Source organism: Salmo salar, chromosome 19, assembly GCF_965601325.2.
Source record: "Salmo salar chromosome 19, fSalSal1, whole genome shotgun sequence".
Classification (NCBI taxonomy): Eukaryota; Metazoa; Chordata; class Actinopteri; order Salmoniformes; family Salmonidae; genus Salmo; species Salmo salar.
The window spans coordinates 28,336,606-28,353,171 of NC_138309.1; the positions used below are offsets into that span (position 1 = coordinate 28,336,606).

General features: G+C 43.6%; 2 protein-coding genes across 22 annotated transcripts in view; both read left to right on the forward strand.

The window, feature by feature from the left end:
* The window catches only part of LOC106578639 (sickle tail protein homolog), a 204,755-nt gene extending 194,422 nt beyond the window's left edge, over window positions 1-10,333 (forward strand). For 15 of the 21 annotated variants that reach the window (XM_014157653.3, XM_014157648.3, XM_014157650.3 and 12 more), the window contains 5 exons: window positions 1,297-1,425; window positions 3,195-3,278; window positions 4,969-6,702; window positions 7,266-7,406; window positions 8,664-10,333. In XM_014157653.3, the coding sequence (XP_014013128.3) occupies window positions 1,297-1,425; window positions 3,195-3,278; window positions 4,969-6,702; window positions 7,266-7,406; window positions 8,664-9,200 (2,625 nt within the window). In that variant the 3' untranslated portion in view covers window positions 9,201-10,333. The remainder of the gene's footprint in view (window positions 1-1,296; window positions 1,426-3,194; window positions 3,279-4,968; window positions 6,703-7,265; window positions 7,407-8,663) is intronic. The other 6 variants (XM_014157659.3, XM_014157649.3, XM_014157672.3 and 3 more) reach the window with 6 other exon arrangements.
* Window positions 10,334-10,454: 121 nt separating this feature from the next.
* LOC106578642 (uracil nucleotide/cysteinyl leukotriene receptor) lies at window positions 10,455-15,689 on the forward strand. Its single transcript, XM_014157674.3, has 2 exons — window positions 10,455-10,852; window positions 12,127-15,689. Exon 2 carries the CDS (start codon window positions 12,149-12,151, stop codon window positions 13,106-13,108), a length of 960 nt encoding a protein of 319 aa, XP_014013149.1. The 5' UTR covers window positions 10,455-10,852; window positions 12,127-12,148; the 3' UTR covers window positions 13,109-15,689.
* Window positions 15,690-16,566: the final 877 nt, after the last annotated feature.

The window sequence follows — 16,566 nt, forward strand, 5'->3', positions numbered from 1 at the left end:
GTCAACCATGGTTACCTGCAAGGAAACACGTGCCATCATCATTGCTTTGGACAAAAAGGGCTTCACAGGCAAGGACATTGCTGCCAGTAAGATTGCACCTAAATCAACCATTTATCGGATCATAAAGAACTTCAAGGAGAGCGGTTCAATTGTTGTGAAGAAGGCTTCAGGGCGCCCAAGAAAGTCCAGCAAGCGCCAGGACCGTCTCCTAAAGTTGATTCAGCTGCGGGATCGGGGCACCACCAGTACAGAGCTTGCTCAGGAATGGCAGCAGACAGGTGTGAGGGCATCTGCACGCACAGTGAGGTGAAGACTTTTGGAGGATGGCCTGGTGTCAAGAAGGGCAGCAAAGAAGCCACTTCTCTGCAGGAAAAACATCAGGGACAGACTGATATTCTGCAAAAGGTACAGAGATTGGACTGCTGAGGACTGGGGTAAAGTCATTTTCTCTGATGAATCCCCTTTCCGATTGTTTGGGGCATCTGGAAAAAAGCTTGTCCGGAGAAGACAAGGTGAGAGCTACCATCAGTCCTGTGTCATGCCAACAGTAAAGCATCCTGAGACCATTCATGTGTGGGATTGCTTCTCAGCCAAGGGCTCACTCACAATTTTGCCTAAGAACACAGGCATGAATAAAGAATGGTACCAACACATCCTCCGAGTGCAACTTCTCCCAACCATCCAGGAACAGTTTGGTGACAAACAATGCCTTTTCCAGCATGATGGAGCACCTTGCCATAAGGCAAATTGATAACTAAGTGGCTTGGGGAACAAAACATCGATATTTTGGGTCCATGGCCAGGAAACTCCCCAGACCTTAATCCCATTGAGAACTTGTGGTCAATCCTCAAGAGGCGGGTGGACAAACAAAAACCCACAAATTCTGACAATCTCCAAGCATTGATTATGCAAGAATGGGCTGCCATCAGTCAGGATGTGGCCCAGAAGTTAATTGACAGCATGCCAGGGCAGATTTCAGAGGTCTTGAAAAAGAAGTGTCAACACTGCAAATATTGACTCTTTGCATCAACTTCATGTAATTGTCAATAAAAGCCTTTGACACTTATGAAATGCTTGTAATTATACTTCAATATTCCATAGTAACATCTGACAAAAATATCTAAAGACACTGAAGCAGCAAACTTTGTGAAAATTAATATTTGTGTCATTCTCAAAACTTTTGGCCATGACTGTAGGTGTTTCTAATAGACTATCACCTCACAAATGGCAGGAATAGTTAGGTTCTAGCCCTCAGGGCCCTAAACCCTAATCCCCTAACATATCTTCACTCCCCAGGTGTTCCAGAAGTGCACAGTTAAGGATGTAGGGGTGAAAAGTAGTGTGGTAGAGACACACCCTACTCGAGTTGAGCCCCAGATCAGAGAGCTAAGACCCGAGGCCTTATTGCCCCTCAAAGAGAAAAAGGTAAAGGACGTGGTGCTGTTTAGCCGTCCACCTAACTGTCTGCTTCTGCCCACTGTGTGATGCCAGCTAACGATCGATGGCTGTACCTTAACTACCTCTGTGCCTTTCACACCTCCCTGCTTCTGCCTCCATCAAGAGATCTGTACTGTAACAACTCCACTACCCAAAATCCCTTCTGATTCTGCCTTATTCTCTTTTTCCCTTTTTGATTTCAATGGAACTCATGGCTTGGACTTGTTTTTCTCTGGCTAAGTCTGCAGAAAATGTCTGGAAAAGTGTATTGTGTGTATCCAACAAATGAATGGTGTCTTGTTGCTACTGATTTTTGATTGCGTTATGTTTGTCTTGCTTGATCCAATCAATAAACTAATCCTTTATCTTGCATCCAGACCTAATCGAATGGTCTTGTCTGTTTCTTGGGAATAACTGCCCTTTATTCAAATAATAATTTGCTTATAGACTTTGCCAAAGGAAAGTACTTTGAATGAGGTTTTATTACTTGTTACCTAGGTCACAGACTTGTTTTTGCAGACCTGGTTTACTTTAGGTCACTGGGACCAATTTCTTTACCTGACTTATTTCTTGGGAATGATACCTTACTATATCTCTGAATCTCTATATAACTTTAACTCTATCTTCTAATTAATTTTAATACCCAAACGGATGCCTAATATGGTTGTTGTCCACAGGAGAACAGGGAACTACAGTGCATTCGTCCCATATGGCACCCTATTCCATATATAGTGAACTACTTTTGACCAGAGCCATATTGGCCCTGTTGAAAAGTACACTATTAGAAAATAAGGTGCTTTCTAGAACCTAAATGGGTTCTTCGGCTATCCCCCTAGGAGAACCATTTAAATAACCATTTTTTGTTCCAGGTAGAACCCTATTTGTTTCCATGCACTGTAGAACCCTTTTCCCAAAGGGTTCTACATGGAACCCAAAGGAGTTCTACCTGGAACCAAAAAGGGTTCTACCTGGGACACCTGGAGAACTCCTTTAGAACCCTTTTTTCTAAGAGTGCATGTAGTGCACTACAAAGGGAATAGGGTGCCATTTTGAATGCACTCTTTATCTCATGCTCCTCTCTAACTCGCTCAGAAATCATGTCACAAGATATTGTACATGGACTGTATGAGAGATCCAGTTATTCTGTGGGTCAGATATGATCTTTTCCTGGTAAACACAATGTTCAGCTCACACACCAGCAATGCATTGGTCATGTTATTCCTACATACACATTTTCAGTCATACAACATTGCATTCCACTCACCAAATGGGAATGATTGATTAAACATTCTTTTAAACCAACAACAATGTTGAGAATATATAAAAACGTGACGCAACACTGAACGTAGTATGTTAGCTAGTCTGTTGATAAAATGGGTGTCAGTCTATACCTCAGATTAGAGTATTAGTTTGGTAACTAATTCTTTAGTAAAAGGGGCAATTTGGGATTGGTAGATCTTTTTTTAAACTTTTAAATCAATGATATATAGACTGCTTTGTTGTTTGAATCCCAGATTGTCCCTTTAAAGGTTTTACATAATAGCCATAACATACCATAACTATTCACTTGTGTCTGCATGTATGATCCTATAAGGTATCTAATATGTTATAAGCACGTATCTTGAAACTCAATCAAAATATGCCTTATAGGAGGGTTGTTGTCCAATGCTTTGTTGCATAGTAGAGAGAATCCATGTTAGAGTTCACCCATAGAGTGCAATTGCACAATAATGCTGTCCCTTCACAAACTGTCCTAGCAGAGCTCTGAGAACACCCGTGAGGACAAAGATCCCAACACGGATGAAAACGGAAACACCACCCCTCTTCGTCAGAGCCCTGGGGTACGAGTACCATATTTTCACCGCTAAAACTTCATAGTCAAAATCTCAGGGCATTTACGATGCTAACATTAATCTTGACATCCAAAGTTCCAAACGTGCCTTGAAATGTTTACAAATGTCATGTTGTATGGTTATATGGGCCTTACGAAGTAATTTTGTATGGTTATATGGACCTTATGAAGTCATGTTGTATGGTTATATGAGCCGTATGAAGTCATGTTGTATGGTTATATGGGTCTTATGAAGTCATGTTCTATGGTTATATGGGTCTTATGAAGTCATGTTGTATGGTTATATGAGCCGTATGAAGGCATGTTGTATGGTTATATGGGCCTTACGAAGTCATGTTGTATGGTTATGTGGGCCTTATGAAGGCATGTTGTATGGTTATATGAGCCGTATGAAGTCATAACCATACAACATGCCTTCATACGGCCCATATAACCATACAACATATGGGCCGTATAAAGGCATGTTGTATGGTTATATGGGTCTTACGAAGTCATGTTGTATGGTTATATGGGTCTTATGAAGTCATGTTGTATGGTTATATGGGTCTTATGAAGTCATGTTGTATGGTTATATGAGCCGTATGAAGGCATGTTGTATGGTTATATGGGCCTTACGAAGTCATGTTGTATGGTTATATGAGCCGTATGAAGGCATGTTGTATGGTTATATGGGCCTTACGAAGTCATGTTGTATGGTTATGTGGGCCTTATGAAGGCATGTTGTATGGTTATATGAGCCGTATGAAGTCATAACCATACAACATGCCTTCATACGGCCCATATAACCATACAACATATGGGCCGTATAAAGGCATGTTGTATGGTTATATGGGTCTTACGAAGTCATGTTGTATGGTTATATGGGTCTTATGAAGTCATGTTGTATGGTTATATGGGTCTTATGAAGTCATGTTGTATGGTTATATGAGCCGTATGAAGGCATGTTGTATGGTTATATGGGCCTTACGAAGTCATGTTGTATGGTTATATGGGCCTTATGAAGGCATGTTGTATGGTTATATGGGCCTTATGAAGGCATGTTGTATGGTTATATGAGCCGTATGAAGTCATGTTGTATGGTTATGTGGGCCTTATGAAGGCATGTTGTATGGTTATGTGGGCCTTATGAAGGCATGTTGTATGGTTATATGAGCCGTATGAAGTCATAACCATACAACATGCCTTCATACGGCCCATATAACCATACAACATATGGGCCGTATGAAGGCATGTTGTATGGTTATATGGGCCATACGAAGTCATGTTGTATGGTTATATGGGTCTTACGAAGTCATGTTGTATGGTTACATGGGTCTTACGAAGTCATGTTGTATGGTTATATGAGCCGTATGAAGGCATGTTGTATGGTTATATGAGCCGTATGAAGTCATGTTGTATGGTTATGTGGGCCTTACGAAGGCATGTTGTATGGTTATGTGGGCCTTACGAAGGCATGTTGTATGGTTATGTGGGCCTTACGAAGGCATGTTGTATGGTTATGTGGGCCTTACGAAGGCATGTTGCATGGTTATGTGGGCCTTACGAAGGCATGTTATATGGGCCGTATGAAGGCCAAACGTGTGCCTTACATGTCATGATATATTTTCTCTTATTGATAGGCTTGTCATGTGTTGTAGTTTTTAACATGTACTCTCTCATCCTTCCTTTGCTATTTGCAGGTCATATACTACGTAACTGGGCAGATCTCCAAAGAGCAGCCACCACCCCTGGCCCCAGTGGAGGAGGCTCCTGAATGCAGAGACAACCCAACACTGTCCCCCTCACAGGTGTTAAATGTGAATGCTAATGACAATTCTCCAAGCCAGCAGCCACAGCAGCCGCAACCGAAACCCCAGCAGTTAGGGCCACCTATATCTCCCAAGCCTCTGTTCTTGAATTGCCCCAGCCCTCTGTCTCAGAAACAGGTGGTGAGCTCAGAATCGTTGAAGACCAGCCCAGGAATGGTAGAAGGGGTTCTGAAACGCCCAACGGCCAACACTGTAGATAAGCCTCAGATAAGCACAGTCAAGAGACTTGAGTCTTCAGTCGTCCAGGAGTCCAGCATTTCACTTAGTAAGAGTGTTGTGTTGCCCGCTGCATTGCCTAAAGTCTCTCCACCAATCACCATAACAGAGGCTCCTAAGGCAGTGGTGTCTCCCACAGAGAAGGCCCTTAGTGAGGCCACCAATCAACCCAGAGATCAGCCCAGACCCAAGTATGAGGAAATGGAAGAGGAGGCCTTCCTGAGCCCTGACCTCCCTGGAGAGGAAGGCCCTCCGCCCCCAGACAACATCGCCTTCATGATCACCAACACCAAGGTCCAGGCCCTGTCCTGTGGGGAATACCAGGAGCTGGTCAATGCCAAACGGGGCATCCAGACTGTGACTGTGGGGGGGGGACCTGGGAACCGGGACATGACCCACACCACCCCGGGCAGCGACGGCGGCAGCTCGGTGGGGTCGCAGGACGACAGCTTCAACAACAAGAAGCCGGTCATCATCATCTTTGACGAGCCCATGGACATCCGCTCGGCCTACAAGCGCCTGTCCACGGTGTTTGAGTGTGAGGAGGAGCTGGAGAGCATGCTGGCCGCGGAGCGCATAGACGAGGAGGACGAGGAGTTGGAAGAGACATGGGGGAGCAGCGGCGGACTGCAGGTAAAGGTCAGGCCCGAGGGGGGAGAGAGGGCGGCTGGTCCCATGGCCGTCAAGGCCCCCAGCGGCGCTCTTTGCTCTTCCAGTAGTAGCTTGTCGCACTCTTCCTCCTCGTCTGCGGAGCTCACCGAATCGTCCAGCGAAGGCAAGACAGACGGGAAGAAGAAGTTCAAGTTCAAGTTTCCCAAGAAGCAGCTGGCCGCTCTGTCGCAAGCCATCCGCACAGGCACCAAGACAGGTAAGAAGACGCTGCAGGTGGTGGTGTACGAGGACGAGGAGGAGTCAGACGGCACAGTCCGACAGCACAAGGAGGCCAAGAGGTTTGAGATCCAAAGCCGCTCCAAACAATCTGTTCTTCCACCAGACATGTCACCCAAGGCCCAGGCTCCAGCTGTAGTAAAGCGGGAGCATTCAGATTCCCAAGGCAGGACGGACGAGATCCGGAAGAGCACCTACAAGACCCTGGACAGCCTGGAGCAGACCATCAAGCAGCTAGAGACCACCATCAGTGAGATGGGCCCCGCAAGGCCCCACCAGGAGGAACCAGTGAGGAGTGCAGCCAGCGTGGAGCCCCAGGCTGGGTGTGTCTCGAATGGGGAGAGTGGAGGCCTGAAGAGGTCCTTATCACTCCCTTCTAAGAGTTCACTCCCCAAGGTCCCCCAGCCCAATAAGCCCTCCTCTCTGAGGAAGAAGACCAAACCTCAGCTCCTCCCCAGGCCAGCCGCCCTCCCCACCGCCACCATCACCCCCAGCCAACAGGTCTCTTTCTAAGCTCTTGTCCGTCTGGAGGCTTTGGGTCCCCTTTTTACTCCTCCCTTCACTCCATCCTAACCACGTGGTTTACAAACCAAACACTCATTAATCACTTCCCAGGTGTTTTGGAAATGACAGAGCCCTTCTCTGTTGCTTTCTCCCTCCATGGTCCAAAATTATTTGGGAGTGGCATTTTCAGTGGGTCCCGTCCTGTCTCTCATATCTCTACTTCGATTGGCTGCTCAAACTCTAACCGGGGTTTCAGCGAGTGGCAGACTTTTACTCAGACAATGACACTCAATGTTGATTACACTTTTGGTTTCTTGAATCTGTTGTCCTTGGACTGCATTAACTGTAGGGTTGTACGTTTTGGTATAGGCTACTACGGTACAGGCGGTGCATGTGCTCTTACTGGTGTTAAGTTTTCAACGGTTAGTGGTAATCTTAAACAAACAGGTTTGTGACCTGTCATTGCCTTGCTTCTATCAGTTTGTCATACCTCCAATATGGTGTTCTGTTTTTTTCTTTCTTTTATTTTCTTGTTTTGTTTCATTTGGATCCTCTTGCAGAACGCAACCAGTGTCGCTTCCCCTACTAGTCGGATGCCAGTGCCCATGTCTGCGAAGTCCAGGCAGTCGCCAGGGACTACCACTGACAAAGCAGGAAAACAGCAAAAGCTACAGGACAGCGCTCAGAGGCAGTTCCGACAGGTAGTTTTACTATAGGGCCTTACCAGAGACCATAGGGACTAGAGGGAACAAACTTTTATAGTGAACAGGGTATAGACAACAAGAGACCTGTGTTAAGGGAAAAAAATATAAAAACAACCAAAGCTGTGAGAGTTCAAGTGTTTTGTTTAAATGGGATTGAGGTGGCCATTTTGGCTTCTGTTTATGTTCTCTCAATCTGCTCTGACTGAAAGGCATGTTTGACTCTTGACTGTTACCCTTATAACATCACCGTATGCTTCTGCATGGTCCACACTGCTCATGGCGGCTTTTGCTGTGTTGGTTACGAGAAAAAAGAAAAAAAGAGAAAAAGAAAAGAGAAAGAAAAATAGTCCAGATGCATCCTGTCATCGACTGAGTTCTCCATCACATCCCCAGTTTCCATCACAGCTGAGTTCCTAAACAGTGTTGCCAACCAACCTCAGGATGCTTTACTAAACCAATATTTCTGATTAGCCACACTCCCTCCTACCCACAATGCACATCTATTAAACCCAAACAGTCTACCTGATACACTCTTTTATTTTCACAATGCTCAGCTACTAAACCACACTTTAATACCCCTCCCTTCCAGCCTGCTGGAACTAGCCTGATCGCTGCGTTCACCATTATATTCCACTTAAACAGAATGGTGAATGCAGCGATCAGACTGGTTCCACCAGGCTGCCTCCGGCCCTTCTCTGAAGGATGATCTTCTACCACCCATCTCTCCCCCTTGCACTTGCAGTACCAGTCTGTGGAATATTCACCCTTACTTCTCCAGATATGCACTTTTATCTTTCTTACCCTCAAAAATATCCCCTCTTTTATCTAACATACTCCTTTTTCCTCCCCAACCAAGATGTATGTCTGGTTTTTCCCTCAGTTTTTGTCTCCACCTCTCAGAAAGCTTGACAATCACTCTTAACACACAGGCATCACCAAGCAGTGCCCCCTCCCCCATCTCAAACTTCATTCATCCCTCTTTCCATCCTTTCAATCTTTTCTTTTCTCCTTTTTAATTAACAGTGTGTTTCTCAGTTACCGCAAGTAACCCAGTAAAGATAGATACTGTAGCTAGTTTGAGCCTTTTTGTGTGTCTTTTAGTTCTCTTAGTAGCAATGTTTGTTTTTGTGATTGTTTCTTGTCTATAACTTTAGTTAAGTCAATGTTGTCTTGCCTTTTTTTTTTACATTTGTTACTTTAATAACCAGTTCCCATTTTGACAACCAGTCTTTGTTCTGGCATCTCTGTTTGCAGGCTAACGGAAGCGCTAAAAGAGCAGGGGAGGGTCATAAAACTACTTCCCCTACTATACCTGCCTCTAAAATTCCTGCTTTTTATCCTAGCTCTGCTAAAGGTAGCTCCTCCCAGTCTGCTCCAAACTCAGATGCTACTAACCCTATTAACCTTTTCCCCTCTTCCAACTCCTCCTCTTCCTTCCCCCACACCACCAAGTCCTCCATCCCGTCCCCTTACGCCCCCCGCCACCCTGGCTCAGCCCTCCCCACCTCCTCCCACATCCCCTCCCTCTCTAACGGTTCCTCCCTCAAACTCCCCAAGCCCTCTCACACAGGTAAAGCTCTCTCGTTTTCCTCGCAGACTCAAAACGGCCGAGCACCCTCCTCTTCCTTCTCCTCCTCCTCCCCCTCCCCTCTGTCGCCCACCCCGTTGGGCCCGGGTGTGAAGAGCATCCGTACCATACACACCCCCAGCTTCACCAGCTACAGGCCCCAGAATGGCAGCAGCAGCAAATCCTGCATCCCAACCGCCACAGCAGCCAAGGACTCCACTTAGTACAGTAGCCCCGTTTGGGTTACTTCTCTCTCTCTCTCTCTCTCTCTCTCTCTCTCTCTCTCTCTCTCTCTCTCTCTGTCTCTGTCTCTGTCTCTGTCTCTCTCTCTCTCTGGAGCTAGATATATTCAGTTTTGGTTTGTATTTTGTTGTAAAAAGGGTAATGGATGCACTTCCCCAACCATTCATATTTCAATTAGATTTTTCACTGGCATTCTCACACTGATGCTTTGACTTCGTTTTAAGTTGCATTTTCCCTTGGCTGATGCTTTGAACTTGAATCCTGGATTTTAAAAAGGTGTATTAGAGTACTGAGGAAATGATTTTAAAGATTTTAAAAAAAGACGATTTTTCTGACTATCTAAGAAAAAACAGTTGATGTACAATCACTATTACCGTGTAAAAAAATGTGTTTTATTTTTGAAAACCAGAGACTGGATAACCATAGTATATCTTCATCTTACATTATTTCTTGTGTTCTCATTCAGCATAGCCCTTGTAAATGCCTTTTATGAATGTATACTGTAAGTATACAGACGTTTAAAGTGGAATTGCGTTGACTTGACTTCTATTTTGCTAAGAATATTTTCTCATATAGTTATCCATGCACTGCCAATGTATTTTTAGGAGATTTATGAGGTATGACAGTTATTTCTGTAGTTATTGTGCCTACTTGCCAAAGTTATGTCATTTCCTGACTGTGTTACTGTAATCATGACATACCAAGTGGAAACTCTACACATACACTCAAGGTGTGATGGCTGAAGTCTTTACCTTCAATAGCTTGACTGGAGGTCTATGTTTCTTAACTTAATGTTTATTGATGTCTAAATGTATACAGTACTAAAAACAAAAGAAATTCACAAAATGGTCTAGCAAGTGTACATAAATGCTTTTAATAAGAACTTCAGTAGCTTTGTTAACATACCAAAGTGTATTTGTATGCATGCCTTTAAGATACTTTAGGAGAGTGATCATGTTAAAAGAAGAAATAAGTTTGCACAGATAGATTTTGTAAATATTTGGTTTGCTCTCATTTTTGTAAAGCTTTAAACCATACTACATAAAAAGCGATGTGGTAAAGAATTGTGTTGGAATAAAAACAATAAAGGTCTGCATGCTTGTAATGCATTTAAGTTCTAGTCACGTTTAGTTCCTGTTCTGCTGTCAATTCTGTACACAGCTTCAACCACGTACCAAGCAGAATTGATCTCTGTATTAACTGATTCATTAGATTTACTTGACAAGGAGGTGTCAGTGAGTGTCCAGGCCACATAATGGCTGCATTCCAGGCTGACTAAGTTGCAGATGCAAGCCAGATCTCAAAACCCCTGCAAAGGTGTTTGTCGTATCAGTTAACCACATCATATGATATAGCAATCGGATGCTTGACTACGCAGTCAATGAAGTGGCACGTAACCATTGGTTGATGCAATTGCCACGTCTGCAATGTGGTCAGTCTGGAAAGTGACCAGTGCTTTGAGGGTGTGAGAACTGTGTAAGAGGAAGTTAACTTATGAGAATTACATCTCTAAGAGTAGAGACAACAGAACGACTCTCATCCCAGTCTGCAACAACCACCACCACTTTAATGTGTCTGTAATCCACTGAAAAGAGATATCCAGCATTACCCCTTGAAGGAAAAGGGCCTACTGGTAAGTTATGCATTAGAAGTGGTTATTTACTATTCTTTACAGTTACTCATATATGATCATTTCTTATTTGATTTGAATTTCAAGTTTAAAGGGGCAGTCTGCAGTTGACGCATACATTTTTTGGACTTTTAAATTAATGGTGTACCCATTGATACTTGAAGAATGTAACTTATAAATGCCTCATGAGCTTAGTTCAACTGTCTTAACCAATCAAGAACCCACTATATACGTTGTGTAAACAATGTAATTGTAAACCAACACTGTATGGCCTCAAAACATAGTTTTAACAATCATTTTGATCTCATGGATGGTCAGTCCTTACATCCATAGCTTCTGTCTAGGAATATGAGAGTGGTTACATTTCACCAGCCCTCAGCTGTTTACCAAATCAGTGACAGGGTTGACACTTTGTTATTGTTTGAACTGCAGATTGCCTCGTTAAATTGATTTAAATGAACTGGGAAAAGTGAAAGATAACACAGTATATTTTCCAATGTAACATTCTAGTGTTGATTCAGGAATTAAATTAACACTGTAAAGGTTTAGTCCCACTGTAGCTCAGTTGGTAGAGCATGGCGCTTGCAACGCCAGGGTTGTTGGTTCGATTCCCACGGGGGACCAGTATTTAAAAAATGTAATAAAATGTATGCACTCTACTGTAAGTCGCTCTGGATAAGAGCGTCTGCTAAATGACTTAAATGTAAAATGTTTGAACTACCACTCAATGGTGTAAAAGAGCCCCAGTGTTGGCGTAAATAACCAGAGTTGAACCAAAACCACGCCCATCACTATCATATTTCCCAGCGTTCTCTCTTGCAGGTTTAGAATTGTTTTGTTTCAATATCTATGTTTTTGCATGTACATTGATTGATGAATTAATCTTATGCTACTCAACTATAAGTAACATACATTTTTCTAAACTATTCCAATCTTTTATTGAGGACTTATTGCGCCCATTACTGAAATACTTGTTCCATCTTGTTGATGCTATAGAAATCACATGGGGTGGTTCCCAAATGGCACCCTATTCCATTCTGGTCAGAAGTAGTACACTACATAGGCAATAGGGTGCCATTTGAGAAACAGCCTTGGGTTATTCTGTTAAAATCCTCTAGACAGTAGGTATGTGTGCTGAAACGATGTAGACCCCACAAATGAAACCACAGTGATGTGTAACAACAGAGTCCTTCACAACTCACTAGTAGCAACTGCAGAGATCTCACATCTCTGTAGACTACAGTGTCTTGACTTTGTGTCTTTGTTATGTCCTATAGGTTAAGAGTCCACTGCACGATTATGAACTACACTGAGGAGGAGATACATGGCTTACACACCAAAGCCTCCCACCGCGAGAACATCATTTTTGCTAGCTTTTACATCCTGGTATTCGTGGTCGCCGTGCCTGGCAACACCTTGGCATTGTGGGTGTTCTGTCGTCAGGCCGTCACCTCACCCTCCAAACTCTTCCTGAGGCACCTGGCCATAGCAGATGTCTCCTACGTGCTGATCCTGCCCATGCGGGTGGTCTACCACTTATCCGACAGCCACTGGCCCTTTGGAGAGGTCCCCTGTCGCCTGGTGGGGTTTCTATTCTACCTCAACATGTACTGCAGTCTCTACTTCATGACCTGCATCGGCCTGGACCGCCTCTTGGCCCTGGTCCTGCCGCTTAAGTCGCGGGCAATGAGGAAGACCGCATACGCCAGAGCAGTCGTGGTAAGCCTGTGGGTCACAGTGACGGTGTCTATGACTCCCTTGCTATTCTCCAAAGACCAAACGATGACCATTCAGGTTGACAACACGACCGTGGTCATGTGTAACCAGCTGTACTTGGAAAATACTTCTCCCAAAGCATTGGTGTCAACCATGGTGGCGTTTACTATTCCTCTGGTCACCATAGTGGTTTCCTATGTTCTAATCCTATTGAAACTGAAGGGCGTCAAGCAACAGGAGAGACCAGTTGGAGACAAGGCTATCAGGATGATCATACTCGTCATGGTGAACTTCCTGGTTGCTTTTGTGCCCTATCACGTGAACCGTTCCATCTACATTGAGAGACACACTCATAGCGACATAGGAACTGCGTCCATTAAGGCTCTGGCACTAGCCAATCGAGTCACTTCCGCACTAACCTGTGTGAGTGGAGTGCTGGATCCTATTATGTATTTCTTTCTGGCAAGGACTTATCAAAGTATACTGCTTCAGCTGTACTGTATAGACAAGGGAGATCTAGTGTCAGGTCCACCCTGTCCATAATCTTATTCATTAAGATCCTAGGTCAGCACTCCTGCTCTGAGACTTGGAAAAATTGTATGCTTGAAGTGATTCAATGACTATTTAATATTACAGTGATAATGTTCAGTGTTGAATCCTACGGTATGATAGCATTGTGGTGTTGAGCAATACAGGCTTTTAGTACATAAGAATGGTTGGCAGGCCTATGGCCCTGTATGAAAATAAAGTTTCTTTCTAGGTTGTTTTACCATCTGTTATTGTATGCAAGGTATTCTTGTAAATGCTGTGCATACAGTGCATTCGGAAAGTATTCAGACCCCTTGACTTTTTCCACATTTTGTTACGTTACTACCTTATTCAAAAATTGAATAAATAGTTTTTCCCCCCTCATCGGTCGACACACAATACCCTATAATGACAAAGCAAAAACAGGTTTTTAGACATTTTTCCAAATTTATAAAAAGCTGAAAAATAAAATGTACATAAGTATTCAGACCCTTTAATCAGTACATTGTTGAAGCACATTATAGCGATTACAGCTTCGATTTTTCTTGGGTATGACGCTTTAAGCTTGGCACATGTATTTGGGGAGATTCTAGCATTCTTGTCTGCAGATCCTCTCAAGCTCTGTCAGGTTGGATGGGGAGCATCGCTGTACATATATTTTAGGTCTCTCCAGAGATGTTCGATTGGGTTCAAGTCTGGGCTCTGGCTGGGCCACTCAAGGACATTCAGAGACTTCTCACAAACCCACTCCTGCATTGTCTTGGCTGTGTGCTTAGGGTCGTTGTCCTGTTGGAAGGTGAACCTTCGCCCCAGTCTGAGGTCCTGAGCGCTCTGGAGCAGGTTTTCATCAAGGATCTCTCTATACTTTGCTTTGTTCAACTTTCCCTCGATTCTGACTAGTCTCCTAGTCCCTGCTGCTGAAAAACATCCCCACAGCGTGATGCTGCCACCACCATGCTTCACCGTAGGGATGGTTCCAGGTTTCCTCCAGACGTGACGCATGGCATTCATACCAAAGTGTTCAATCTTGGTTTCATCAGACCAGAGAATCTTGTTTCTCACGGTCTGACAGTATTTAGGTGCCTTTTGGCAAACTCCAAGCGGGTAGTCATGTGCTTTTTACTGAGGAGTGGCTTCCGTCTGGCCACTCTACCATGAAGGCCTGATTGGTGGAGTGCTGCAGAGATGGCTGAAGCTCTGTCATAGTAACCATCGGGTTCTTGGTCACCTCCCCTGACCAAGGCCCTTCTCCCCGAGTGCTCAGTTTGGCCGGACGGCCAGCTCTAGGTAGAGACTTGGTAGGTTCCAAACTTCTTCCATTTAAGTATGATGGAGGCCACTGTGTTCTTGGGGACCTTCAATGCTGCAGACTTTTTTTGGTACCCTTCCCCAGATCTGCGCCTCGACACAATTCTGTCTCAGAGCTCTACGGACAATTCCTTTGACCTCATGGCTTAGATTTTGCTTTGACATGCACTGTCAACTGTGGGACCTTATATTTACAGGTGTGTGTGTGTGTGTGCCTTTCCAAATCATGTTCAATAAATTGAATTTAGCACAGGTTGACTTCATTCAAGTTGTACAAACATCTCAAGGATGGTCAATGGAAGCTGGATGCACCTGACCTCACCTGAGTCTCATAGCATAGAGTCTGAATACTTTTGTCTTACAGTTTTTGTTTTTAATACATTTGCAAAATGTCTAAAAACCTGTTTTCACTTTGTCATGATGGAGATTTGTGTGTAGATTGACGAGGTAAAAATGTATTGAATCAATTTTAGAATACGGCTGTAATAACAAAATGTGGAAAAAGTGAAATGTAACAACAAAATGAATGAAAAACTCATGGCATTACTTTCTCCCAAATAGTTAAAGTGGGTATAATAAGTATCCCATAAAAAGATGCCAGAAAACAATCTATATTTCCTCCAAACAAAAAGTATCCTTAATGTCTTCAACCTGTGAGCACTTCTTTCCTTTTAGTTTAAATGAATGCCCTCAAACAACACAGAGCAGGAGAGGACTAAAAAGAAGATTGACAAAGAAAAATGTATTTATCAGGTCATATCAAACCCAATTCCTGATTAAACATATCAAGCCACTTCTCTCAAGGTCATTTAAACAGCAGAGCCTAGGCCACTTAGCAGGAGCTATGTTGTTCAAATCAAATGTCTGTTTATAGTTTTGTCAAATGTAATATTGTCTATTGTCTTAACTTCATACGTTCATTCGGTACTGTATTCCATATGCAAAGGAGGTCAAAATTATCTCCAAAGAAGAATGCAAGAAATGTATCCCCATCATCAGAGCTGAATAAAGAAACTAGAAAGGCATGATTACTTCCCCTTTCTCTAGTAAGGCTAGTTTGTGTATCTTTTTTGTTGATTGCTAACATGAACTGAGCATTGACAACATTAAAGCATGTGCAAGACAGCAGTCTGGCTGGTCCCCTGGCCCTTCCATTGCTCCGTCGGTCAAACCCAGCCTCCAGTATTCCTGGCCTCCAACATCCACATCCCAGTTGTGTGTCCCAGAGTCATAGCCCTCTGAGCCCAGCTCGTATTTGAAGAAGTAAATCCCAGGCACATCAGACTCCAAATATAATGGGTGGGCAGTGTTGGAGTCCAGAACCGCAGGAGCTGAGGGAAAATATCAGAGGGTATGCTGAGTTAGAACCTTTGATTGTAATAGAGTAATTCTAGCCTGAGTGGTATACTACGAAGCAAGCTAGATCTACTCAGGCTTTTATAAAGCTAGCCAGCTTCAATTAGCTTCACATTCCATCTCAGGCTTCATCCATACTACAACGGCGGATATTGTTCTTCCGACCTGCCTCGAGCTCTAGCAGGCTTGTAACTGCGCATGCATGTCGCACAAGGCTAGTCGAACGCTGAATTATTAATTGAGACAATGCTAAAACATCAATCCATGGTCAAGTCAGTGCCAAAATCAAAATGAAAGTTATCTTGCAAAATCAGCAGGCTATTGTGTGAAAAACTTTAAGAAGTGCCATCTTTATTTTATTACTTATCGTTAATACCGTCTTTGGTGTACTTATTAATTCACAAGCACCTTTTTCCCCACTCCTATCGCTCCTTCTATATGCGGAACATTTGCGTTGTGGTGGCCATAGACATATTACCCATAGAGGGGTAATTGTAAACCTGTCAATTTGACTGTTAAACTCATGGGTACACTAGCAATGGCTGCCAGTCCTGACTTGAATGGGAACTGCCATCTACAGTATGGATGATATGTCTATGGTTGGTTTGCCTTGGGCAAATTTCAAAATGCAATAGCTTGAAAAACATAGTTTGGACACTTCCCACTGGGCAACAACTGGCTGAATCAACATTGTTTCCACGTCATTTCAACCCAAAAAGATCTACGTGATGACGTTGAATCAACATGGAAAACAAATAGAAGGTAGCCTGCCCCGGAGCAGGTTAGTTCTGAAGGTTTCATTTCCATAG